Source organism: Equus caballus, chromosome 2 (assembly GCF_041296265.1).
Source record: "Equus caballus isolate H_3958 breed thoroughbred chromosome 2, TB-T2T, whole genome shotgun sequence".
NCBI lineage: Eukaryota > Metazoa > Chordata > Mammalia > Perissodactyla > Equidae > Equus > Equus caballus.
Window position 1 is genome coordinate 24,896,357 of NC_091685.1, and position 25,766 is coordinate 24,922,122.

At 60.3% G+C, this 25,766-nt stretch overlaps 1 protein-coding gene across 19 annotated transcripts in view; it reads left to right on the forward strand.

Annotated features, from left to right (window-relative positions):
- Positions 1 to 533: 533 nt before the first annotated feature.
- Positions 534 to 25,766, forward strand: part of ADGRB2 (adhesion G protein-coupled receptor B2) — a 36,600-nt gene continuing 11,367 nt past the window's right edge. For 3 of the 19 annotated variants that reach the window (XM_023634530.2, XM_023634537.2, XM_070249785.1), the window contains exons 1-15: positions 536 to 775; positions 7,588 to 8,398; positions 19,543 to 19,626; positions 19,880 to 20,044; positions 21,245 to 21,409; positions 22,031 to 22,195; positions 22,278 to 22,445; positions 22,520 to 22,621; positions 22,781 to 22,887; positions 23,670 to 23,864; positions 24,027 to 24,095; positions 24,173 to 24,281; positions 24,595 to 24,928; positions 25,283 to 25,388; positions 25,582 to 25,625. In XM_023634530.2, the coding sequence (XP_023490298.1) occupies positions 7,603 to 8,398; positions 19,543 to 19,626; positions 19,880 to 20,044; positions 21,245 to 21,409; positions 22,031 to 22,195; positions 22,278 to 22,445; positions 22,520 to 22,621; positions 22,781 to 22,887; positions 23,670 to 23,864; positions 24,027 to 24,095; positions 24,173 to 24,281; positions 24,595 to 24,928; positions 25,283 to 25,388; positions 25,582 to 25,625 (2,609 nt within the window). In that variant the 5' untranslated portion in view covers positions 536 to 775; positions 7,588 to 7,602. Of the gene's footprint in view, positions 776 to 3,611; positions 3,914 to 7,587; positions 8,399 to 19,542; positions 19,627 to 19,879; positions 20,045 to 21,244; positions 21,410 to 22,030; positions 22,196 to 22,277; positions 22,446 to 22,519; positions 22,622 to 22,780; positions 22,888 to 23,669; positions 23,865 to 24,026; positions 24,096 to 24,172; positions 24,282 to 24,594; positions 24,929 to 25,282; positions 25,389 to 25,581; positions 25,626 to 25,766 lie in introns of those variants that run through there. The other 16 variants (XM_023634545.2, XM_070249801.1, XM_023634550.2 and 13 more) reach the window with 13 other exon arrangements.

Below are 25,766 nucleotides of genomic sequence, written 5' to 3' on the forward strand. Positions count from 1 at the left end.
CAAATGCTTCAGCCCCCAGGGCTGGGGAGACCCTGGCTGTGTAAGATGCTTCCGGCCTCGGGTATCGCTGGAGGGGCATCGCGGATCGCCTCATCCTGCGGTCCAGGAGGCCGCGGGCAGGGCGGGGGCTTACCCGGGACTTCTCCCGCGCCGGCGCCTGGGGCTCAGGGCGGGGAGGGGGAGGGCGCGCTTGGCTCGGCTGGCGCTGCTCCCCCTTTAACAGGAGGCGGCGCGCGTCGCCCCCGCCCCCCGCCCCTTCTCCCGCGGCTCCTCGCGCCCGGCCCGGCGCGCGCCCCCTCCCGGGCCCGGCCCGCGCAGGCGCCGCGTCCCGCCTCGGCCGTCACTTGGCCCGGCGCGCGCTGCGGGCAGCGGCCGGAGCGGCTGGTGGAGCCCGGTTTGGCGGCGGCGGCGGCGGCGCTCGGAGACCTAGGAGGATGCGGCGCCGGCTCCCAGAGCCCGGGGCTGCGGCCGCCGCCCGCGAATAGGAGGCAGTGCGCGGCGCGGGCGGTGCTCGGGGCGGGGGAGAGAGGCGCGGGGGGCGGCGCGGCGAGGAGGCGGCGGCAGGAGCCCGCGCCCGGCCCGGCGCCCGCCCCGCGCTGCTCCGCGGCGCCTTTTCTGCACCCGCCGCTCCGCGGAGCGGGAGCCTCGGCCCTGCGCGCGGCTGCCGCGAGCTGCCCCGCGCCCGGCCAGGCCCCCGCCTTAGGGATGGCAAACTTGCGCCCCGTGGCCGCCTCCGCCCGCGCCGGCCCCCGCTCCTGCTGCTGACGGCGCCCAGGTGAGTGCTCGGCCCCAGACCCCAACCTGGTCCCGCACCGAATCCTCCCGGCGCGGTCCCGAGTTTCCGCACCGGCCCGGACGCGGGGCTCTCCCCTAGTCCATCTCTGCTGAATTCTCCCCCGCCCGAACTGAGTTCGTTCAGCACCTACCCACTCCCTTCTCTTTGGGAACTTCCAAGCCCGGGGTCGAGGCCCCCTTCATCTCCGGTGAGTCCCTTTTCCGCCCCCCTCCCCTTTACCCATCTCTGCTAAAGCCCCCCACCCCCACCCGCTCAGAATCCTGACCCAGACCTTACTCCCATCGCTGTCTCGAGTCTGTCTCAGTCTGGATCAGGGCAGTGGGCCCCCACCTTGGTTAGAGCTCCTCTCTCCAACCTGCAGCTCCACTGTGTCTCCCCTTTTTCAATCCCCCCTCCTCGTCTGGATGCTGGACCCTGCGTCTCCCCTCCACTTCGTGGAGTCCTCCCTGTCCCCATCCATGTCTGCCCATAGTTACTGCCTTTCTGCGCTCCGGTACCCAACCATGCTTCCCCTCTTATTTCTGTCCCGATTGCCCCCACCCCCATATCTGCTCAGAGTCCCGCTGTCCCTCACCGATCTCTGCTGCAAGTGTCCTCCCCCTCAGCCTGGACTTGGGGCCGTGTCCCCCATGTCTGCTCCAAGCCCCCTCCTCTCCAGCCGGGATCTCGGCTGGCCTCGCAGCCCTGACTCCCGTGTCCCTCTTTGGCCGGAGTCTATCTGTCCATCCCCCATTTCTCTCCTCCCACCCCCGGGGCATAGAGCCGGGCACCAAGCGCACCCTCCCGCCGCCCCCGGGGCTGGCATGATGTGTGTGTCGGGGGGGTTGTAGGCTGTGAAGTTGGCGGCCACTCCCGCAGTCAGCTCGCTCCGAGGGAAGTCCTCCGCGCCGCGGCGGGTGCAGAGCGGGCGAAGGGTCTGGTGTCCGCGGGGGGAGGGGCCCCCGGGCCGAGAGAGACTGCCCGCCTCGCCAGCTGCCGGCCGGGCCCCTGGGCGTCCTCTGGCGCCCCCTGCCCGCAGCCCTGGACCCGCCGCCCCTTTTCCTCCCGCGGGCAACCCCAGGTTTCCGCAGCCCGAGCAGCGGTGGCTGCAGGACTGGCGCTGGGAAGTCCCTGGGGAGAGGAGGTCGGTGGGCGAGTCCGGGTGCCCCCTCGTGCTGGCCGCTATCCGTGCCAGAAGAGTCCTGGTTGTCAGGCCATAGTCTCTAGGAATGGAGTGGAGTGGGGTGGGGTGGCGTGCTCATCCCTAGCAGCAATTCAGGAGCCCTTTCAGCCATCAGGCACAGACCAGCAGGACTGGCCCCTGGATTTGAGATGGTCTGGATGGGCTTGTTCGGGCTTGGGCAGGTGTCCCCAGGGAGCCTCTATCTGTCTACCCCATGGCAGTCCCCACTAGGTGGGGGCTGGGGGCAAAGGTGGCCTCTGTCTGACTTGGGCATGAAGTAGGCAGTGCGGGAGTCCCTCTGGCCCTGGAACAGAGAAGGCACCTGGGGAGTGTCCCTCACTCTGACACAGGGCTGGGGGTCAGTGTGGACCCTGTACAGGTATGCCATGGTGGTGGTGGGGGTGTGTGTGAGGGAGGGTCTTCCCTGGACCAAGACTGACTGACAGATTTCCCCCTCTTCCTTCTCTGCCTTCTTTTCTCCTTCTCTTCCCCTCTTCTACCCCCTCCCCCATCACTCTTAAGAAAGGGATAGATCTAGCCTGGGGTGTGTGTGGTAGGCATTTCTGTAACCCACAGTGGGTTCCAGCTGGTCTCTGCCCTCTTCCTCCCCTCCCGGGTCTTAGGTAATGGAGCTGAGTAAGTAGTTAGGAACTCAGCTTTTGGTCAGATGACCTGGGTTCAAAAGCTGTGTGACCTGGGCAAGCTACCTAACCTCTCTGAGCCTCAGTTGGCCCTCTGTAAAATGGGTCAGTGATCACTGCCTCATATAGTTGCAGGGAGAATTAGATTGTGTAGAGCGTCTGGCACCTAGTAATGCTCAACAATGATAGGTGTGTTGGGCTGTTTCTCTTCAAGGCCAAGGTCAGGCCCCTTTCCACTCCACTCCTAGTCCCAGAGGAGAACTGCAGAACACGTTCTAGTGCCTTCACTCCAACCCCCAGGATAATAAAGCCAGAAAATACCTTTAGCTCCCCAGAGTCTCCCCTCTCCCTCACCCATCCTTCACTATCGCAGGGGACTGCTCTGGGGTCAGCTCTGGCCAGAGAGGCATCAGTGAAACCCAGGCCAAGGTCTCTGAGGTCCTGGTTCAAGTGCAGAGGCTGGGGAGTTGGGATAAGTACAGAAACGAAGCCCAAGTCCAGGTCCCCAAAGGCAGGCTGCCAGTTAGGGGGGCCCACGTGGGAAACCAGTTATAGAGGAGCACCTGGGGCACAGAGGAACCTCTGCCTCCCTCCAGGAGGTCAGAGCCATCAGGAACTTTCCAGGGCAGTTAGTGCTTCAGGTCAGAGTTAGGGCCTGAGGGCCCCAAGAGTTTGAAGAAACCTGGCTTGGGCATGAGTGGCTTGGTGAAGGCAGGTAAGAGGGAGCGCGGGGGCTCCAGTCCATGACGTTCTGCTGGGCTAGAAGTCCCCTGGACAGTGTGGCTGGGCCTGGGTCCCACCGGGGGGTGGCAGCCCCTCAGCCCCCCGCCTGCCGGGGCAGCCCTGACATTGGGGAACAAAAGCTTTTGGTTCCTGTAGCAACGGAGGCTCCAGCTGCTGCAAAGTTCCGGGGAGGCGGGCGGAGGGCGGCTGAGTCACCGCCCCCTCCCCCGCCACCGAGCGGCACCGCCCTCAGGGGCTGGGGGCCGCCCCTCCTCCCCCTCCTGTGGTGTGCGAGAGACGCCCCAAGCACCCCTCCGCGGCCGGAGGGACCCTCGAGAGAGAGGCGCAGCGACCTGTCTGCCAGTCCGAGAGGGAGAGGCCGCCCTGGGGGGGTCGCCCCCTCCCCTCGGTCCTGCCCATCAGCTGGAGGGGTGTGCGCCCTCCTCGGTGCCAGAGCTCCGGGAGAGGGGTCCTCGAGGACCCCGCCCCTCAGCCGGTGCATGGGCAGGGGACCCGGAGGCCCGGAGTGGGGGTCCCCGCCTGCGTCTTGGCCTGGGCTCGGCCCCGCAGCGAGCACCCGGGAGGCGGAGGGTGAGTGACGGGCGGGCGAATTGGAGCTGCCAGGTGGATAAACGCGACGGATGTGCGCGCCGCCGCGCCCCCTCCCCCGCCCGCCGCCCCTCCCCCGCCCGCGCCCGGCTACCGGCTCCCGCCGCCCGGCGCCGCTGCTCCCAGCGGGAGGGCGGGTAGGGGTCGATTCCGGGGATCCCGGAGCCCGAGCCCTTGCCCCGAGGTGCCCCTCCCCGCCCCAGTCTTGCCTTGGCCCTGCCAGCTGCTGCAAAAGCCTCGATTCCCTCATTGGTGCAGAAGGGAAGCCTGAGGCTGGGCAGGCCTGTGGGGGCTGCGAGGAAGGGGGCCTGAGTGTGCTTGGGCAGAGGGTGGGGTCTCAGGTTTGCTGGGGGGCGGCAGGCATGCGGTGAAGGGGGGCGCTGAGACGGCGATCACTCCACCCAGCGACTCATCCTTCTCCGTCCAGAGAGGTCCTGAGGAAGGAGACCTTTTGATCGTCCTCCAATTAACCTCCTGACCCAGGAAGTTCTTCCTCAGAGCTGACCTCCCTACCTCTCCTCTCTAGCTCTTGTGCATGCAGGGGTTTGTGGTCTTACTGGGCTTGGAGGTGGCAAAGCCACTCTTGTGGTTCAACCCAAAGAGGCTTCCCAGAGGCAGGGTGAACCTGAGCAGGAGGCAGGGGAGAGTTTGAGAGGTTCTGAGAAGAGGGAGGGGCGGAGGGGAAGGGCTGTGTGAGTGCGCTCCCTGTGCCAGGCTCTGAGGAGGTGTATGCAATCCCCAGGGCCGGGAGCATGGTCTCCATTCCACAGAGGAGGAAACTGAGGCTCAGGGAGCCCAATGATGGCTAGTCACCACTTGGGCTGCCTGTGAGGCAAGGATCCTTCTGGGTGCTCTCCCGGGCGCTCTCTGACCCAGCCTGGAATTGGGCTCCTTGCCTTATTTTGTGGGTGGTGAGTGATATAAAAAAGGGGCTCCTAATGTCACAGGAACAATGAGGGTCATGCATACCCAGAGTAACACTCCAGAAGTGGTGTAAAGGGGGTGTCTGATGGAGACTGAGAAGAGGAGGGGCTTGGGCAGGGTTTAGACATGGCTCAGTTCTGGAGAAGCCAGGCTGTGCCTCTGGAGGATGTGGACCTAGTGCCTCTCGATGGGTTGGGGCTGTGGAGTAGGGAGCAGCAGAGGGCCAGAGGTGGGGGGCGGGAGGTCTGAGCCCCCAGCTGCAGAACACAAAGGGAGGAGCAGCAGGTCAGATCCAGCCTGACACGTAGCTGTCATATGCTGAGTCTCAAAGAACCAAATACCTGTTTGCGCCCACGCCAGAGAGTGCGTTTGCATCTCTGTACATGTGTACAAGTGTCTGGCTCTTTACACCCTTGTAGATGTGAGTGTGTGCAACACTGTGTGCACGTGAGTTCACGCATCTGTGGTTTACACGGATCCATGTGCATGTCTCTGTGTGCCTGTGAATGCCTGTCTATACGTGCATCTGTGCATATGTGCTTTTGTGTGCATGTCCGCAGGCACAGGGATCTTCAAGCCCACATGGGCTGGTGTGTGTTGGAGATTTCCCGCCTGCTCTAAGTCGGGGAGGCGAGGCCAGTTGTAATGAGCTCCCACCTCCCCTCCGTGAAGCCGCAGCCATGGCCTGGATTTTTGCAGCCTGCTTAAAAATAATTGGGGGCAGCGGGGGGATTGCATGTCACTCATCATCAGCTGCTGGCTTCGCTGGTGCCGCAGCAGACTGGGCAGACGCAACGGTTTGGGACAGGCATGTTGTGAGGCAGGTAAGGCTAGGGGTCTGGTCCCTTTTTCAGCTCTTGGGGGCAGTGGAGACACAGCCCGTTCTGGCTTCTGCTGAATAACTCCAGGTGGGTCTGTGGGGAAGGGTGGGATGGCTCCTCTGCAGTAAATGGGTCTGCCTTGAGCTTCCTCCCCACCCCCCATTACACCCCAACCCGTGTGTGCCTGGGGAGGGGCCAGTGCTGGTTTGTGGCTAGGGCTGGCACCTGGCTGAGAGTTGGAGCATGCCGGATCTGGGGCAGTGAGGAGCTCTGTAGATACCCAAGGATTGGAATTCTGGGGTTCTAATTCCTGCCCCCGCCCACTATTTAGACTCCTGAGCAGCCAAGGGAATAGCTGCCCCTGGGGAGCAGGTGTGTCTTGGGAAAATCTAGCCACACCTGTGAACTATCCTGTTTGTGATTTAGTTCCCAGAGCTAAAGGCTTGTCCATTGGACCTGAAGCCTGAGCAAGGAACAGGACGGAGCAGGAGGCTGTTGGTGGTAGAGAGAGAAACCTGGGCTGGGGCCTCAGCTCCTGGACTCCAGTCCCAGCTTGGTCACTCTTGTGTGATCTTGAGCAGGTTGCCTCCCCTCACGGAGCCTCATCCTTTCTCCTCTAATGTGGAACAACCAGGCTCTAGGGGCCCATCCAGCGCTGTGAGCAATGTGTGGGCATGGAGGAGGGAGGCAGTGTGGATCACTCCGGGCGCAGGGCTAGAAGTGGGGCTGAGCCAGCCCAGGCGCCAGGCTCTGGCTTCCGGACAGCTAGGGTGGAGGCTGGGCAGGCTGTGGGCTGTGGATCTGTCCTGGCCTGGGGGGTGGGAGGGCACCTTCTGGTGCTCCATCCCTCAGCCCTTCTTGTCCCCTCTGGCCTGACTGCCCTGTGTGCCTGTCAGGGAGGGCTTGGGGCCTGGTTGCCCTCCCACACCTGGAGGACATTCACACCTGCTGGGAGTCAGTTTAGTGCAGCGCTTTGCCGGGAGGTAGAAATCAGTGAACTCTGCTCTCCACTCTTAGGAGCTTGAAGATTCATGAGATGAGCGAGCCAGTCCTAGGGAGACAGCAAGGGATGGAGGTCATGACTGGGTGATGCAGACTTTCAGGCAAGGGCTGTGGGAGCTAGGAGCAGGGAGATGGCTTGCTGGGCTCCCTGTGGGTAGCAGGCCCTGAGCCAGGCCTTGGAGGATAACCCCATGGTGGGAGAGGAAGAGGGGTCCGAGGGGAATTACTGCACCCATTTCGCAGATGCCTCTCCCCCTTGTTTCCACTAGGAAATCCACAGCCGCGATGCTTAGGACCTTTCATACTTGCCATGCCCTCCCGTGGGCGTGGCCCAGGTTGTGCGCAGTCCCTGGCACCCTGGCAATAACTCCTCCCCTTTCTCTCCCACTCAGTAAAGCAAGAGAGTGAGAGTGACATTGTTCTGGGAATAACTTTGAATTGCTCTGATTTATAAAAAAGCAAATCGTTGTCAAACATCGCTACTTTGACGATTACTGCTGGATTACATGTGACACGCCTCACAGCTGATCACGACACACTGTGGGTCGGAGCAGCAGTCCTAGGGAATACAAGTTGGGTGGTGGGGATGGGGCTGGATCTGCACGTCAGGCCCGGATGCCTGTGGTTGATGAGAGTGACCGAGGATCGAGAGACTAACAGTAACAACGACTGCTGGTGTTACTTAAGGGCTTACAAGAGTCCAGGCGCTCTCCTGCGTGCCTCCATTTTACAGGTAAGGAAACTGAGGCTCAGAGAGGTCAAGTCCCTTGTCTAGGATCACACACGTGGACCAGGGTGACTTAAGAGAACAGGGTCTGAACCGCGAAGCCCACTCTGCAGCTGGCTCCAGGAGATTCAGCACCCATGCTGGCTGTGCTTGGGGCCACTGACTGCTGTCTCTCTCCACAGGGCAAGGGACATAGGATGACCCCAGCCTGTCCCCTCTTACTATCTGTGATTCTGTCCCTGCGCCTGGCCGCCGCCTTCGACCCCGCCCCCAGCGCCTGCTCCGCCCTGGCCTCGGGCGTGCTCTACGGGGCCTTCTCGCTGCAGGACCTCTTTCCTACCATTGCCTCGGGCTGCTCCTGGACCCTGGAGAACCCTGACCCCACCAAGTACTCCCTCTACCTGCGCTTCAACCGCCAGGAGCAGGTGTGCGCCCACTTTGCCCCCCGCCTGCTGCCCCTGGACCACTACCTGGTCAACTTTACCTGCCTGCGGCCCAGCCCCGAGGAGGTGGTGGCCCAGGCGGAGTCGGAGGTGGGGCGGCCAGAGGTGGAGGAGGAGGCAGTGGGGTTGGAGCTGTGCGGTGGCTCGGGCCCCTTTACCTTCCTGCACTTCGACAAGAACTTCGTGCAGCTGTGCCTGTCTGCTGAGCCCTCGGAGGCGCCACGCCTGCTGGCGCCCGCTGCCCTGGCCTTCCGCTTTGTGGAGGTCTTGCTCATCAACAACAACAACTCCAGCCAGTTCACCTGCGGAGTGCTCTGCCGCTGGAGTGAGGAGTGTGGCCGCGCTGCCGGCAGGGCCTGTGGCTTTGCCCAGCCGGGCTGCAGCTGCCCTGGTGAGGCGGGGGCTGGCCCCGCCACCACCACACCTCCAAGTCCTCCTGCTGCTCACACCCTGTCCAATGCCCTGGTGCCCGGGGGCCCAGCCCCGCCTGCTGAGGCCGATTTGCATTCGGGGAGCAGCAATGACCTGTTCACAACCGAGATGAGATATGGTGAGTCTGAGCAGGGCCCGGTGGGGTGGGTGTGTCCAGGGGGCTGATGGTGCCCGTCAGGCAGACTCTGGGGCCATTCATGGAGTTGTTCACTCACGTCCCCTCTGTGTCCAGCCTTGTCGAGATGTTGGAGTCACCAAAATGGCTTGGGGTCAGATCTCACTCTCAAAGAGTCTGCAGTCTGGGTGAGATGAATGGGGAACATAAATCAGATAATGCAGCTTGATAAACCCAGGGAGGGGCACCCCCCCCCAATTGGGCAGTCAGGGAAGGCTTCCTGAAGGAAGTGATACAAGAGCAGAGATCTGAAGGACAAGTGGAAGCCTGCCAAGCCGGAGGAGTGGTGAGGGCGTTCCAGGCAGAGGGAGCAGTGTGCACAAAGGCCCAAAGCTGGCACTGACCGTGGCAGACCCCTGGCACTGCAAGTTGACAAGTTTGCTTAGAGGCTGGAGTAGGCAGGGGGCAGGGATGTGCTCCTGCCCACATGGGTCAGTGATTCTGGCAGTGGCCCCAGGGTCAGGGCAGAGGGAGGCACAGAAGAATGTGCCTGGATGAAGAGGCCTGGGCTTCGAGGCTGCCGTGGAGCGCTGAGCTGGCTCAGCTTCCAGGGTCCCCTGTCTCCCCCCTCTGGGCCCATGTCTTCTGGGACCAAGGCCGCCAGCTGCTAAAGCTTCCTGCTGACTGGGCAAAAGCTCTCGAGCCCTTGAGTCCTGCCTGCTCCTGCTCCGCCCCCCCCAGCTCCCTCCGCCACAGCCACCTTCTGCTGACCCTCCTTCCTGCAGCTTCAAGGCCCCAAGCCCCTCAGCTGGATCCTACATGCCTGCTGAACAGTGCTGGCCAGGGACTGGCCAGGCGGCCTGGCAGGGAACAGGGGGCCTAGGTCATGGGGGTGGAAGAGAGGCAGATGGGGGTCTGTTCTCTAGCTCTAGTACTAATAGGAACTTCCCTCCCCTCTCTGGGCCTCAGTTTCCCCATTTGGGATAACGGATGCTGGCCCACCCTTATGTTAAACAGGGATGTTAAACAAGGATGGAAGTCAGAAGGGGAGTCTGGATCTGACTGAGAGTATTTACAAGGAGGAGGGGGTCTCGTGCGAGGGCTGCTCGGGGTACTGGAGGAGCGTGCTGGGTCCCCATCCCTGCTTCTGAGACCAGAGCCCTGGAGTCGGGAGCTGCCTTTGACTGTTACCTTGAGTGGATCCCATTTTTTTCCCCATCAGTTTCTTCATCTGTAAAATGGGGAGATATCCCTGAATTAATCAGAGGGCGTCTTTATCCTGGCAATAGCCTCTCCCAATGCTTTGGGAGAGGTGATGCTTTGCCTCCCCACGAGACACCTGGCATCACGCCCATCCGTGGCATGTGCCCAGTGGCCTTGCTCTGGCCTCTCCACTAGGCCGGCTTGGCCTCTAACAGTGGTCGATGAAGCCGTCCGAGTGACAGCCAGGCCGTGGGCAGGTTACAGGCCCTGGAGGCTGGCCTGGGATTTAGTGCCTGCAGGAAGAAATTGAATTTCGCTTCTTTGTCGAACATCGGCGGAGAGCACCGGGCATATATCAGGAGGTTTATGGCTCTTCCTGCCTGGCCGCCACTGCCTGTCACTCTGTGGGGGCCTCCCTCATCGTGCTCAGCAGAGGGCAGGTTCTTTTGTCTGGCTCTCCCTGCGGTCCATCGGCCCAGTGGTCCGCAGTGGATGGAGCAAGGCTCTGCCCTCATGGGCGGGCACCATCTGGGCAGGCTGCCATGTGGAGCACAGAGCCAGGAGCAGCCAGCTGGGCTTGACTGAAGCCGGAAGCAGGAACTGGTTGGTAGCTGGGGTGTCTTTGGGGGTCAGAGAGGGCCGGTGACGGGAAGGGCACCATCGTCCCCACCAACATCAGAGCCTCAGCAGGCGCCTCTGGGACTGAGGACGAGTGGAGACTGGATGCTGGTTGCCTCTGGGCATGAGGCCTAGTGTGAACTCTGAGCAGGGAGCCCTGGGCTCCCAGCAGTTCCCAAGCCTGACCTCTGCTCATGCCCCTTGTCCTGCTTGGCATGTTTCCAGGCTGCTCCATGGGGTTGTCTGCAGGGAGGGCTCTCTTGGGGCATGCAGGGGGTGATATAGCATCAGCCATCATAAGTGAGCTCACTTGGCACACTGGCTTCCAGAGCTGGGCTGGCACAGCCCCTTCCTCTCTCCTGGCCGGCAAGAGGCTCTTCATCTCTGCCACCTCCTCCCTTCTGCCCAGCCTCTCTGGGGCGAGAGGTGATAGGCACACGACTCAGTTTGTTCCATGTGGCAGGGGGCATCTGAGGGCCGTGGCATCATCAGGGCCCAGAGTACTCTGTGCCTGGTGGCAGTGCCACCTTTGCCAAGCCCTTGGCCTCAACTTCATGCCTCCCTCACCTCCTCCCTGCTGGGCCAGCTGGACACAGGTACCAGTTGCAGGAGAACCGGCTGGCACATGGAGCTGCCAGATTGAGGACGAGATTGGTGGAGATGGTGGTGAAGGGGGAGAGTGAGACCCTCGTTCCAGCCCCTCTGCCAGGCACTGGGGCAGGGGAGCTGTGCCCGCCTTCTCTGGGACGCCCCGGGTAGGATCAACAGCAAGGCCATGTGGGGTGGGGCTGGATTGGTACTGGAAGAAAGATGAGGCTGGGAGCTGGTGGGCAGTGATGGAGCGGAGTGACTGGGTCTGCCTCAGAGCCGAGTGCGTTTGACAAGAGGGTACGGGCGCCTGTTAATTTCACGCAAACTGCCTTTGATAGATCTCTTGTTATTTTTGGTGAGTTGAGCCATAAATTTGTGCCATCTTGCTGCCGCAATCTGTTAAGTAAGGGGAGAGGAAGAAAGGGAAGAGAGGCAGGAAGGAGCTTGGCCGAGGATTGGCACAGAGGCTGGCTGAGGCCGGGGCAGGAAGGCGGGTCGTAGAGGTAGTGCCAGCTGCAGAGCCCAGCTCCTGGGGGCCGGCCACCAACCTGCAGTTCCTGCCCACTGACCCTCCCATCCGGAGGAGGCACCAGCCAATGAGGATGGCTGTTCAGAGTGACACCCAGGAGCAAGTGTCTCTCACTCTTGCAACCCCCCTCCCTCCTCTGCCACACTCTCTGCCTCCCCACAGGGGCATTGTCCCACCCTTAGCTGTTTGCTGCTAGCCCACTCTCTCCATCATCCTAGCTCCATTGCTGAGGCGAGGCCACTGGGTGAGCCTGGGGTCTTCTGAGTGGCAGGCCTGGGAGGTAAGAGTGGGTTCAGATCCCCATTCTGCTGCTGTTGCTGTGTGACTTGGACAAGGTTTTGCCCCTCTGGGCCCCAGGATCCCTGGTTCTCTGTGTGTCATTTCTGTGATTCAGACTCCAGTGACTCCCCACTGTGGCCCAAACTCCTCAGCCTGGTGTTCCCTCCCTGCCCTGGACGCAGCGGCCACCTGCTTTCAGCGTTCCCTGTCATTCTCTCCTGCGCTTTCAACTGGGCTTCTCCCTGGGCCTGGAACCCCCTGCTTTCTGGCCTCTCTGCTTTTGCTTGGGCTGTTTCCCTCACCTGGGATGTCCTTTGCCCTTGATTATCCAGAACGTCCCCATCCTTCCAAGCACAGCTCAAGCCCTCTCTCTTCTAGGAAGCTGCCTCTCACCTGTCCAGCCCCATCCTGCACTGGCCTTTCTCCTCTCAGCGCTCAGGCCCTGCTCTCTTCCTTTGGCCAGCCTGTCTGGCGGCAGGAAGTGGGGCTCTACGTGCCTGTGTGGGGCTCCAACATCAGGGAGGCAGTGTCTCTCTCAGGGTGGGGTGGGGGGAGACCTAGCATATGGGATGCGTTTCCTGGAAAGTCCTTCCAGCCTAGATCTGTGCTGCTGGATCTCTGAGTGCTCCATCACGGACGGAGAGTGGGGCACAGACTCCCCAGCCATCTCAGCAGGGACTGAATCGCAGCCATCCATCACACACGTCTTCACATCTTTATCAGAGTAGAGTTTGTGCCAGGCCTTGGGCCGGCTCTGAGTGAATGAGATCCCAGCTGAACCAGACATGCCTTCTGCCCTCTGCGGGGGAGAGTGACCACCAGTGTACACTGGTGGTCAAGGTCACAGGCTGAGGTCACCTAGCCCTGGTTCAAGTCCTGACCCCACCACGGACTGGCTGTGTGACTGTGGGCATGTTTCTTCACCCCTGTTTCATCACCTGTGAAATGAGGGTGGTAGAGCTATCCCAGAGTAATGTGAGGATTAAGCAAGAGAATGTGGGTGAGTGGTTAGCGCAGTGCCTGAGACATGGTGAATTCCTGATAAATAGTTGCATGTGTTACAATTTAGCGTCATAGGGATGACGTACGTGTGTGCCTGATGTTGAGGGAGGAGCAAGAGTGAGGGATTAAACTCCAAAGGGATGGGAAGGCAGACTAAAGAAGGTGATTTTGAGTTGGGCTTTGAAGAGCGAATAGGAATTCACTAGCCCGTGAAATTTTTCCTTAAATCGAATCGCTTTTTAAATGTAGTATATTAAAAAGAAATTTTATACCATAAATGGAAAGAGAGGATCACTTATCTGAAATAGGAGATAACCGAAGAAACAACCACAGTGGAAACAAAGCGACATCATTAAATTCCAGCTCGATGCTTGTCCCTCCTCTCAATTTGTTAGAAAGAGAAATTAGCACGTGCTGGGCATGTGTTAAAGTCTCGGACTTTTATGAAAGATAAAGAGACTATCTTTTTTTTAAATCTTTTTTTATGAAAGATAGACTTTATCTTTCATGCATTTGGAAGGATTAAAAGTAAGGTGACCATATAATTTACCATCTAAACCGGGACATTTTTGAGGTTGTAAGGGGGAAGGGGTACTATTAATTACATGAGGGCGACAGGTGAAAACTGGATTGGCAGATTGGCAAAGAGTCACCCTAATTGAAAGAGACCTGGAAAGGGGGTCACTTCCCCAGTCCGTGATCCAGTGTTATTTAACGGCCTGTTTGTGAGCCAGCCCAAGTCATCCCCCACTGCACGTTTTGGGAAACCCCGCGGGAGGAAGGGCTTTCAAGGTAACAGAGGAAGCAGCCTGTGCAAGGGCATGGAGGAGTGAACGGCCCGGGGTGGGGAGCTGGAAGTAGACTGGTGTTGCTGGACGGCAGCCCCAGAGGTGGGGGACAAGGCCAAGGCTCCAACTGCCGTCCCCAAACTCTGGGACCTCACCCTGCTGGCCGAGGGCTTCCAGGCAGCAAGAAGTTGGGTGCTGTGGGGGAGGCGGGGTAAGTCAGATGTGGTTCCTGCTCTCCAGGAGCTCCTGGCCGTGTCGGGGAGGAGGCAGGGACCCAGCCAGCCCTGTTGGGAGGCTGGGCAGATAGGCGAGCAGCTCAGTGAGGAAGTCATCAGAGGGGCACTGGCGTTCTGGCTGGGCATCTGGTCCTCAGAGATATACAATCGCGTTGGACTGCGGAGGTGGAGCCTGGAACTTTCAAAAGCCACCTCCCTTTGCCTCTGCCCCCTGGGATTCCGAGGCACGGTGGGGTGCAAGGAGCCCTGCTGGGCTGGGGAGCCATGAAGGGATATGACAGAGCCCTGTCTCAAGGGGGTCAGCTCGCGCCTCCTCAGGGCTCGGGGCCAGCCTCAGGGAGGGCTTTGTAAACCGCACCACTCTCTCGTGTGGAAGAGATGATTATCGTGGTTATTTTTAACACGTTCATGACAAAGGAGGCTGAGGGGGCTGGTCTGTGTGGAGCCTGGGGGGGGGCAGAGTCTGTGGATCACGGCGTAGCAGGTGCCTGCAGTCCTGCTCACTTGGAGGGAGCCTCTGCCCACCCTGCCTGCCCGTGCCAGGGTTAGACCAGAGTGGCCCCTGTGGGTCAGGGTGGAGCAACCCTCAGGGATATCTGGCCCATGTTTGCTGAATGTCTGTCTTGTGTCTGACTGCTCAGAGGTAGGCCCTCTGTGCAAGAGGGGTGAGAGAGATTGAGGCCCTTCCTCAGGGCCCATGAGAGGGATAAGCCCAGGATACTCATAGCTGCAGCCAGGAGGCAGCCTGGGGTCTATGCCACAGAAGAAAGGACGAGCATACCCAAACCCCTGTGTGGTCAGCCTAGGAAGGCTTCCTGGAGGAGGTGGCATTTGACAAGTAGATGATTTTGGCAGATTGAGGTGAAGGAGGGGCAGTCCAAGAGGAGGGAACACCATTAGCAGATGCATGGAAGGAGGAAAGTATTTGCAAGTTCAAGGGGTAACAAGAAGTGAGTGGCAGCTCCTTTTAGTTGAGAGCTTATGGTGTTCCAGGTGGTCCAAGTCTCTTATTTCCTTTTCTTCTCACGATAAACCTGTGGTAGGAAATCTCATTATTTTCAGTTGCTTTTTAAGCTCAGAGAGATGAAGTGACTTGCCCAAGGGCACACAGCAAGACTGTGGCAGAGTTGGGAATCAAACTTACCTATCTGTCTGGTTCCCAAATCTTTTGTCCTTCCCGCTGGCCAACATGACCTTGCAGTGTGCTTGGCTGCCTGGTGGGGAGGGGAAATCAGGCCTGGACAGGGCCATAGGGCCGGAGCATGCCAGGCTAGAGGTCTACACTGTGGCTGTGGCAGTGGGGAGCCGTGGAAGGTTCTTCTGTAGGGGAGTGTGTGGCTGGAGCTGGGCTCCCAGAGGATCACTCTGGAGGATACAGAAGTGAATCAGGCTCACCCTGGGGGAGGGGCAGGTAGATGTGCAAGGGAGCAATTAGAAAGTGGTAGAAAAACAGGATAATAGAGGCAAGTCTGAGGGGACTTGATGGGGCGAGGGGGTGACTCGGGGACCTGTGGGAATTCGGAAAGGCCTCTCTGAGGAGGTCTGAGTTGAGGTGCATTTTGTCAGAGCCAGCGCAGTTCAGTAGAAGGAGTGTGGCCCCCCGAGTCCGGGAGGCCTGGGGTCGATCCCACATCAGCCTATCTCCAGCTTGCGACCTCGGGGATCCCATCCTAATGAGCACTCAGCAAGTTGATGGCGAGTGCACAGTGCCCGGCACATGGGAGTCGGAGTCGTGCAGCAAACCTCCTTATTCACAACAAAACAAACAGTGAAGGGGTCCTCAGGGCTGAGCCGGGAGGCGGGTCCTAGGCGGCGGGTCCGGCTGTGCCCGATGCAGGCAGCCAGGTGGGAAAGCTGATGGATCGCAGGATGGCGAGCATCGGAGCCCCTGGTCCAGCAGGCCTGCGGAGCTCACCAGGTGGGACGCCCAGGAGCTCTGGGGGTGCTCACACCCCTTCCTGGACCCCTCCTGGTCCTTGTGGTTCAGCGTTCTTTCAGACTTCCCCTGCCGTGGGCCCAGAGCCCTGGGGCCTGTACGCGGTACATGCTGAATGGACGTTTATTTCAGTAGATAACACTTCTGGTCTTATCTGTCCTCGTCCCCCTTCAGGGAGAACTGGCTTTCACGTGGGGGTTAGATAAATGCTGGCCTCTTCTCTGAAAGAGGTGGGGTGGCGGTGGAGGAGAGAGTGGTCACTGTAGGTCCTAGCTGTGTGACGTTGGGCTTGTTCCTTCCCCTCTCTGGCCCAGCCCGGGAGGCTAGGAGAGGGACTCAGAGCTGGACCTGGGACACGTTCTGGTTTTCAGATAGGCTGGAATCTAGAAACCATCAACACCACCTCTAGTTATATCGTGGGGCTGGCCAGCAAACAGTTGGTGAGTGGTTAGTAGAGGACACGGGGACCGCAGGAAGCCAGCGTGGAGCCTGGCTCCATGCAGCACACACGGCAGTGTGAGTCCACGACAAGCAGGTCAGGCTGGTTTCTCACGTGTCTGGGTTTGATGGGCTTCCCGGGTGCCAGGCTGGTGGATGGGGGTTGCGACAGACACAGTGATGGTCAAGATGCCAATGCAGGAGCTGGATGAGGGGACTCTCGGCTGGATTTGCAAAAGGTGGGAGAGCATCTCCACAATGTTTGTTAATAAATGGGTGTCAGGCTCGGGGGTGGTCTAGGTGGAGGACTGCTGGGCAGAGCTGATGCTCGAGATTACAAATGACCGTGACCCCCGTGGGGTACAGGGGAAGCTAGGAGCAGTCGTGTTCATCGGTGTCTATTGATATTTCTCAGGGCCTGGTTCTGTGCCAGTGTTCACTGTGGTCAGGAAGATGGCTCACACACAGCTTCTTTTAAAGGGCTCATGGGTCGGGGGAAAGTTCAGACAGTCAGAAGATGGAACCATCTGTGATGAGAGGGCACAAAGGAGAGGGGACAGCCAACCCTGCCTGGGGAGTGGGGGATAAGGAAGAGTTCACACACGAGAGGTCATTTGAGGTGGGTTTTGAAGGTCAAGTAGGAGTTTTCCAGGTAAAGAAGGTGGGGAACAAGCAGGTGGAGGTTTGAGAGGACATGCTGAGTTTGAGGGCCCCCTGTCAGAAGACCTGTTCAGGAGGCAGGAATCTATACAGGAATGGAGCATGGGTGGGTTGCGGGGGGGATAATGACTTGAGAGCAGCCATTCAGAGGGGTTATTTAAGCCTTGGGCTGAGGGAGCGTGCAGTGAAAACAGGACAAGCGTGGATGCTTGATGTGGGAAGCAACAGGAAGTCAGAACCAGTCTAGGAGCCTGAGACAGGAGCCAGAGAGGTGGGAGGAAACCAGGGGAGCAGGCGAGGGGAATGTTTCAAGGCGGGAAGAGTGAGCAGGGCCAAGTGCCCAGGGGTCAAGCGAGAGGAGGCTGCACAGCGTCCATAGGACTTAGCAATAAGGAGGGCGGTGATGACTTTGTCAGAAACAGTTTCAGCAGAAAGATGTGGTCAGAAGCCAGACTGCAGAGAATTACCAGGCGAGGCGACATTTGAGCCAGGACATGAGTGGCAGGTGAGAAACTGGAGTGCCAGCTGTGGACCAGTCGGTGGTGGTGAAGAGAAGCCGGAGGGCAGTGGCTGGAGGAGGAAGGAGAGTCAGAGGAGGGCTCCCTCCAGAATGGAGGCCGCCTCAGTCGGTGCACGGGCTGCGACGGAGAGAGAATGCTGACGAGGTGCTGGAGAGAGGGGATGATGGATGGGTCCTCCTGAGAAGGGGGAGGGGTAGGCTGCGGGACCAGGCCTGGGGGGCTGCAGGGAAGTTGGGAGTCACAGGTGTGGAGCAAGAAGTCGGGGGCTCCCGTGTCAGCTTCTGCTTTGCCTGTCAAGGAGCTTGTGGCAGAGAGAGTGGGCCGAGATGGCTTGAGGAGAGAGGTCAGGGTCTGGCCCGGCCAGCCAAGGTGAGGAATGGCAAAGGCGGGGAGCCGAGAAGCCCTGGGTGCCCAGCGGACGTGCAGCCCTGAATCTGTTGTGGTGCCAGTTGGCACAGCCATAGATTTCCTCAGCAGCCTGGGGGTGGGCTTGGAGAAGGCGGTTTGTCACAAGGCTCTGGGGCTGGGGACTGGCTGAGCGGGTGAGGTGGAATGGTTGGGTGAGGGGATTCAGGAGCTGACAGGCGTGGCACAACACCTTCTCAGTGGCCCTGATAGAGGCAGGGCCTGAAGCGAGCCCAGGAGGGATGGCAGATGCTGTTCAAAGGGCTGAGGCCCAGGGGGCTGAAGGAGGCATGTGAGGGAGCCGAAGGGGTGGAGATTGGGAGGGGAGGGGAGATGGTGAAATACACTAGATAGTTACTGCCCTCCGAGCATTTGCCATGTGCCCAGCAGGGTGCTGAGGGCTTCGTGGCCTCCTGTCAGGGTGTCCTCAAGTCAGCCCGCGAGGTAGGGGGTATTCTGAGTGTTCTACAGAGGTGAAAACAGGGTCAGAGAGGTAAAGACACTTGCCCAAGGTCACACAGCTGGCCACTGTCCACACTTCAGTTGGGATCCAGGGTTGCCTGACTCCGAAGCTGTCCTGGGGACCAGGCTTCAGAGATGGTGGAGAAGTTTCGGGCGTGATAGAGATGAGGTCCTGAGACTGGTGTCTGAGGCGGAGGGGAGGGCTGTGGAGTGGATGAGACCAGAAGAAGCTGGGCTGAGTGGCAGTTCAGGGTCCCCTGCACAGCAACTTTGCTCAGGGTGGCCGCTCTGTGCCTGTCAGGAGGGCTGTCTCTCAGACACAGAGCCCGTGCTGGGCGGCAGGAGGCAGGGAGAGTACAGTCCCTGGGGTTCTTGCAGACGCAGACCTGTTTGGTGCTGGCTTCCAGAAATAGGGGAGGGGCTAGGAGTCCAGGAAAGGAGTACCATCTAGTTTGGGGATAGCATGGGCTGAGCTCTGTCCCAAATGCTGTTCCAGTCTCATCTGCCCAGCATCCTCTACGTGGGCTGGGTCTTCCGCTCTGCACTTAACAGCGGCCTCCATCCTTGCTACCCAGCCTGTGGGAGAGGGCCTAGATGAGCTCATGTCTGAGCAGGAAGGCGGGCTTTGGAGAATGCGAGCTCCCAGCCCCTCCTCCAGGGCTGGCGGTCCTTCCAAGACCTAGACCAGACACATAAATCAGGGCAGCCCAGAGTCCGGGGAGGCTGGGGCCAAGGCAGCAGTGGCCTCCTGGAGCACCTGCTGCTCTCCTGGCCCCAGGGGCAGTGGGGGAGGGTCTGCTGGATGTAGGCACCTGCCCCAGGCCCTTGGGTCTCAGAGGAGCAGCATTCTGACCCGTGCCTCCAGGTCATAGTCCAGTGCTGCTTGGGGAGTGGAATCCGGGCCCAAGACCCAGCCCCTGGCTTGCCATGAATCTTGTCCCAGAGGCAGGCTTGGGCAGTGGTCACAGGTGCCCAAGTTGGCTGTTTGTCAGCCCTAGGAGTCAGCCCAGCGAGGGGAAAGAGCCTGGGCTTCAGGCTCACGAAGCTGTGTGGTCTTGGACAAGTCATTTCCCCTCTCTCTTCCTCAGTTTCCTCATCTTTAAACAGAGATGATGATCCCTACTTCCTAGAGGAGGATTAAAGGAGACAAGTATGGACAGCACTTGGCTCAGAAGCTTCCCAGAGCTCATTAATATGAGCAGCCACTGCTCTCCAGTCTCCCCCAGTCTGGCTGAGGCAGGAGGAGGAAAACATGGTTGCGAGGCTCGGGGGAGTCCTGCGTGGCCTTCTGAGCCTCAGTTTCCTTATCTGTAAAATGGTGGCGGTGGGCCAGGGGGCAGAGTGTGATGCTCACTCAGCATCTCCTGCAGTTGGTTCCAGACCCTAAGGCTGGAGGGCCAGCAAGGCTGCCTTCTCTGCGCCGCTCTAGCAGGACAGACCAGCCTTTGCTGAGCCCCTGCCACCACCTCCGTGTTCCAGGTGAGGAGCCGGAAGAGGAACCGAAGGTGAAAACCCAGTGGCCAAGGTCGGCAGATGAGCCTGGGCTGTACATGGCGCAGACAGGTAACTCGGGCCCGCCTCCCTTCCTCTGCGGCGGGGGCCCGACTATGTGGCGTCTGCTAGTGTGCGTGCTTGGCATGTGCCCGTCTGTGTCTGTGTTCTGGAGCTCAGTCGCATCTCTCTGCCGTGTGAGGCCTGTGGGCAGGGCCGGGTTGCCTCCTGAAGAGCCTGTCACTTGGGGTCAGGGTAGGGGGATCCCTAGAGACTGAATGCTTGGGAGGTGCCCCTTGCCGCCGACGCTGTCCCTCTCTCGTAGGCGACCCGGCAGCTGAGGAGTGGTCCCCGTGGAGCGTGTGTTCCCTGACGTGTGGGCAGGGTCTGCAGGTGCGGACCCGCTCCTGTGTGTCCTCCCCTTATGGGACCCTGTGCAGCGGGCCCCTGCGGGAGACCCGGCCCTGCAACAATTCGGCCACCTGCCCAGGTATGCCCGTCATCCCTGCCCGCTCTGCCTGCAGCATTAGGTCCTGCCTGGGACTTGAGCAGGTTAATCTTCCAAAGATGGTTGGTGCCTTCTCCTTTCATTCAACAAATTTGACTGTTCCCCACACTGTGCCCAGCCCCACACAGAGAACTGGGGACACAGATGAATCAGACCAGAGCCCACACCAGTGGGCTCGGTTCTGGGCACATCACTCCCCTGATGCCTACGTCCCGGTAATCAAGGCTCATCTTTTTACTCTGGTCGCTCTCCTTGTTCCCTACGCTCTGGCCGTACCGGCACCTCTAGCACTTTCCTGCCTCCCTGCCTTTGCTTTTTCTTGTCCTATCCCTCCCACCCTACCTTGGCTGTTAAAATTCAGCCTGTCCTTCAAGATCTAAGACAAATGCCACCTTTTTTTTTTTTTAATGAAAGCTTCCCTGACCATCTCCTCCCTCCTCTGGCTCCCCATCCCACTCCCCAGGGAGCCCCCCAGACTCCTAAGCCTTCCCGAGTTCAGCATGAAGTTGTGGAGAACGTGCATGTGCCTGCCTGGGACAGATGGTCCAGCACAGAGGGGTGGGGCTGAGCGGCTTCAGCTGGTCCTGCTCCTTGTGCCCTGCGGGAGTGAAGTGGTGCCTAGGCCTTGGCCAGCTCCTGGCTGTGGATTTGAAGTAGGGCCTACTTGGGAAGGAGTCTTGGTACACGAGGGTGTGGCAGGAGCTTGCAGAGGGCTGGGGCCAAGCTGTGTTCTAGAGTGTGAGCGCTTTGTGTCAGTGTCCATGTAGAGGTTCGTGTCTATTGTGTGTCCATGCGCTTGGGGCTGGGAGGGGCACTTCTCTTGCCCCAGGGCTGCCGTGTTGAATTCATGCTCTGGGTCTGGGGATGGGGAGCCGTGGGGTGGGGTGGGGCGGATCTTGAGCCCTTTCCTGGGACCCCTGGCTCCCCTCCTGGGTTGATCCTAGTCTCCCTGCCGGGTGTCCACAGGAGGTGCCCTGTGTGAATTGGAACTAGAAGCCTGTATCTTCCACATCCCCTCAAAGGGCGGAGTCCTGGCGCCCTGAGAGATCTCCCTGGCAACAGAACCCAGGGAAGAGCCAATGAGGAGTGGTCGCAGAGCTGCCGAACTCCTGATTGGTGGGCGGATGGGCAGTGGGCGGGGCCAAGGTGCCGCCCAGCCACCGGCCACGTGCTTCCTTGCAGTGCACGGCGTGTGGGAGGAGTGGGGGTCCTGGAGCCTGTGCTCCCGCAGCTGCGGGCGGGGGTCCCGGAGCCGGATGCGGACCTGCGTGCCCCCCCAGCACGGCGGCAAGGCCTGCGAGGGTCCCGAGCTGCAGACTAAGCTCTGCAGTATGGCCGCCTGCCCGGGTCAGTAGCGCCCGTGGGCTTCCAGGCGGGCGCTGCCCAGCCGGGTGGGGGTCGGGAGACCCAGGGGAGGCAGCCAGGTCCCGTGCCCTGTCCCTGGGGGCCCCATGAACTTTGACTAAGCATGGGGAGACCGGCAAAGTATACCTGCCAGCGTGGGAGGTGACCTGGCCCAGCCTAGATTTGGAATTGGCACACTGTGACCCCATCAAAAGGGGGCTGCTTACCGGTGACCCTTCCCCTAAGCCCTGGGCTACCCTTGCTGTTCATAGCACTTTGGTGCTTATGGCCAGCTGGGCTGGGAGGGGACACAGAACTGGGCTTAAGCATGGACAAAGATCAGAAAGTGCCCCTGGGGTCCCCTTTCCCTAGCCAAAAGAGCACGTGCATCCGTGCTGAGTGGGGAGGTAGGTTGTGTTCCAGGAGCTGGTGACAGGCAGGCAGGACCAGGCCCAGGCACCACCTGCTCACTCCAGCCCCCCTTCATTCACGCCTCTTTAGTGGGTCCTACCTGGCTCAAGTCTGAATGCCAGCAGGCTCTGCCATCTCCCTGTGGTGCTCTGCCCCCACCAGTCCTCACACCCTTTGCTCAACGGCCACCCCTGCTTGTGTCTCCCCATGCAGTGGAAGGCCAGTGGCTAGAATGGGGTCCCTGGGGCCCATGCTCCACGTCCTGTGCCAATGGGACCCAGCAGCGCAGCCGGAAGTGCAGTGTGGCTGGCCCAGCCTGGGCCACGTGTACGGGTGCCCTCACCGACACCCGCGAGTGTGGCAACCTTGAGTGCCCGGGTGAGTGCTTGGTGCAAGGGCGGCAAGTGGCGGCCCTGGCCCTGGGGGCACCTGGGGCCACTCATGCCCCCATCTCCTGCAGCCACAGATGGCAAGTGGGGGCCGTGGAATGCGTGGAGCCTATGCTCCAAGACGTGTGACACCGGCTGGCAGCGCCGCTTCCGCATGTGCCAGGCCACGGGCGCGCAGGGCTACCCCTGCGAGGGCACCGGAGAGGAGGTGAAGCCCTGCAGTGAGAAGAGGTGTCCAGGTACTGCCCGCATCACCCAGGGGGCTGGGGGACAAGCATGTGGGCCTGGCTGAGCGCCTCCGCTGTACCCACAGCCTTCCATGAGATGTGCAGGGACGAGTACGTGATGCTGATGACGTGGAAGAAGGCAGCTGCTGGCGAGATCATCTACAACAAGTGCCCCCCCAATGCCTCGGGTGAGGGGCGGGGTGGCTCTCCCTGCAGGCCCCCACCCCCGCCATCCTTGCTGCCCCCTTCTGGGCCCCCAGCTTCATTGAGCTTCCATCCTGAGGTGCGGAGCGAAGTGGGTGAGAGCTTGGCCCCCACTCCCAACCCTCTGTCCTGTCCCCCTGCAGGGTCTGCCAGCCGCCGCTGCCTCCTCAGTGCCCAGGGCGTGGCATACTGGGGGCTGCCCAGCTTTGCCCGCTGCATCTCCCATGAGTACCGCTACCTGTATCTATCAGTGAGTGTGCCCTGCTGGGCTGGGGTGATGTAGGATCTGTTCCAGACACTGGTAGGGGGTGGGGGGAGCTTGGTTCTTGCTCATGCCCGTATGCCTTGGCATATATTCGCTGTGCCCACTTCTGCCTGGCTGTGCCTCTCCTTGCCTGGCAAACTCCTACTCATACCTCAGGGCCTAACTCTCAAGTGTCTTTCCCTTAGCCCTGATGCCCTTATCGCCCCCTGAGCTGCTTAGTCATTAGGTGTTAGGAGCACTCCTTAAAATGTCTGTGTTCTGTTAGACTGGGAGCTCCTTGAAGGCAGGGGCAAAGTTGAATTTATTTATGTGTCCCCACTGCCCAGCCGAGGGCCTGGCATGGGGTAAGAATGTTGTCAGTGAATGTGGCCTGTGTGTAGATGTTTGACTGTAATTGATATTTGCTGTGTATTTGCATTTGGGGCTTGTATTTGAAAGAGAGAGAGAGAGTGAGCATCACACCCCAGAGTGTGCATGACCCCTCTGGGATGGGAAGGTACCCTGTCCCTGTACTGTGCTTATCATCTTTTATACGTACATCTGAGCACCTTCTTTCTCTAGCTATTTCTGTTTCAGTCTTTTTAAAGTATCTTTGGAGATTCTCTCTTTATGGATCTCTTTCTCAGGCCCCTTCAAGCATCTCTATCTGACTTTTTCCCCCTCCCTCTACCCCTGGATACAAGCAATAGGTGGACTGGAGAGGGACGGGCCAGGGGCTGGTCCCAGCTCCTGCATACCAGTGACAGCAGTCCACCTGTCACCTGCAGCTTCGGGAGCACCTGGCCAAGGGGCAGCGCATGCTGGCGGGCGAGGGCATGTCACAAGTGGTGCGCAGCCTGCAGGAGCTGCTGGCCCGGCGCACCTACTATAGCGGGGATCTGCTCTTCTCCGTGGACATTCTGAGGAACGTCACTGACACCTTCAAGAGGGCCACCTATGTGCCCTCGGCTGATGACGTGCAGGTACCGCCCTGCCTCACCAAAAGGAAGGAGGGCTGAAGCCCCAGACTGAAGTGGGAGGCCGAGCCCCCATGGCAGAGTCTGCTGGGGGTGACAAGTTGGCTGTAACGGGAGAGCTCCCATCTCTGGGCTGGCCCCTCCCGACACTTGCTGCTCTTTCCCCAGCGCTTCTTCCAGGTAGTGAGCTTCATGGTGGATGCAGAGAACAAGGACAAGTGGGATGATGCTCAGCAGGTAAGGGCCTGGGCTTCCAGGCTTCTTCCCCTATGACCCACCCCCGCCTTGGACCCTTACACACTCTCTGCCCCCAGGTGTCCCCTGGCTCCGTGCACCTGCTCCGTGTTGTGGAGGACTTCATTCACCTGGTGGGCGATGCTCTCAAGGCCTTCCAGAGCTCTCTGATTGTCACAGACAACCTGGGTACTAGGAGGCAGGCAAGGGAGGGGGTGCAGGATGTGGTGGAACCCAGGCCACCCTTGGGAAGGGATGGTTCTGAGGGCTCTTCCTATTTCTCTCTGTCTCTGGCCCTGTCTTTCCCTCATTTAACCCCTTATTTGTATCTTTCTCTTTGTGTTTCTTCCCTTCCCCCATCTCTGTGTTTGTACTGACCTCCGTGTCTGCATCTGCCTTCCTGATGTCTGTCTCCCCCACGTCTGTCTCCTCTCCTGTGTCTGTCCCCTCTGTCTCTGTCTGTCTGTCTCCGGTGCGATCTGCCCCCTTTCCTCCCCTGCAGTGATCAGCATCCAGAGAGAGCCCGTCTCCGCTGTGTCCAGCGACATCACGTTCCCCATGCGGGGCCGCCGGGGCATGAAGGACTGGGTGCGGCACTCTGAGGACCGCCTCTTCCTGCCCAAGGAGGTGCTCAGCCTCTCCTCCCCAGGGAAGCCAGCTGCATCTGGGGCAGCAGCAGGCAGCCCTGGCAGGGGGAGGGGCCCGGGAACGGTGCCCCCTGGTCCAGGCTACTCCCACCAGCGCCTCCTCCCGGCAGACCCCGAGGAGTCCTCCTCCTACTTTGTGATCGGTGCTGTGCTCTACCGCACCCTCGGCCTCATCCTGCCGCCCCCCAGGTGAGTCCCTGGGAGGGGTGGATCGGGCTGCTGAGGGTCCAGGAGGCCCAGGTGAGGAAAGGAGCTGAGCCTGTGTTGGCCACAGAGAGAGCCATCTGTGGCCTCCTGCAGCCTTGGGCAGCCCTCCCCTGGTTCTGGACACTGGTCCTCTCAAAGATGACCATGCAGCTCCCAGAGGCTTCAAGGGGGGTCCAGGGAGTGTTGAACTGAGCTCTAGACCCCACCGAGCTCTAGGCCTTGCTTTGGGCCTTGGCTCTCTGGTTGCCCGCTGCCCCCCATCCAAAGTACTTTCGGAAATCCTCCCTGGGTCTGGGCACCTGCAGGCAGGAGCCAACCTCAGTGCCTGTCCCTCAGGCCCCCGCTAGCCGTCACATCCAGGGTAATGACAGTGACTGTGCGGCCCCCCACCCAGCCACCAGCTGAGCCTCTCATCACAGTGGAGCTCTCCTACATCATCAACGTGAGTGGGGGCCCAGACAGGGACCCCAGGTATACCCTAACGTGAGTGGCCAAAGGCCTGTCTGATGGGGAGGTGGTCTGTCCCATAGCAGGCTGAACCTCTGACCTGTGTGGGGCCTGCCGTGGCAGGCTGGTGGTGGTCAGGGCTGGTGAGCTCCCCAGCCCACACTGCGCTCATGTCTTCTGCTCCCCAGGGCACCACAGATCCCCACTGCGCCAGCTGGGACTACTCCAGAGCGTGAGTTGGGCCGGGGCTCTGTGTGGGGAGGGGGCTGCCCCAGGACTTCTCCTCAGGAGGGGACCTCCTGCCCGTGAGGTCAGAGGGTTCCTTGGTGCCATCCTGGGCCTAAGGGATCAAGAGCACATCCTGGGTCTCCCA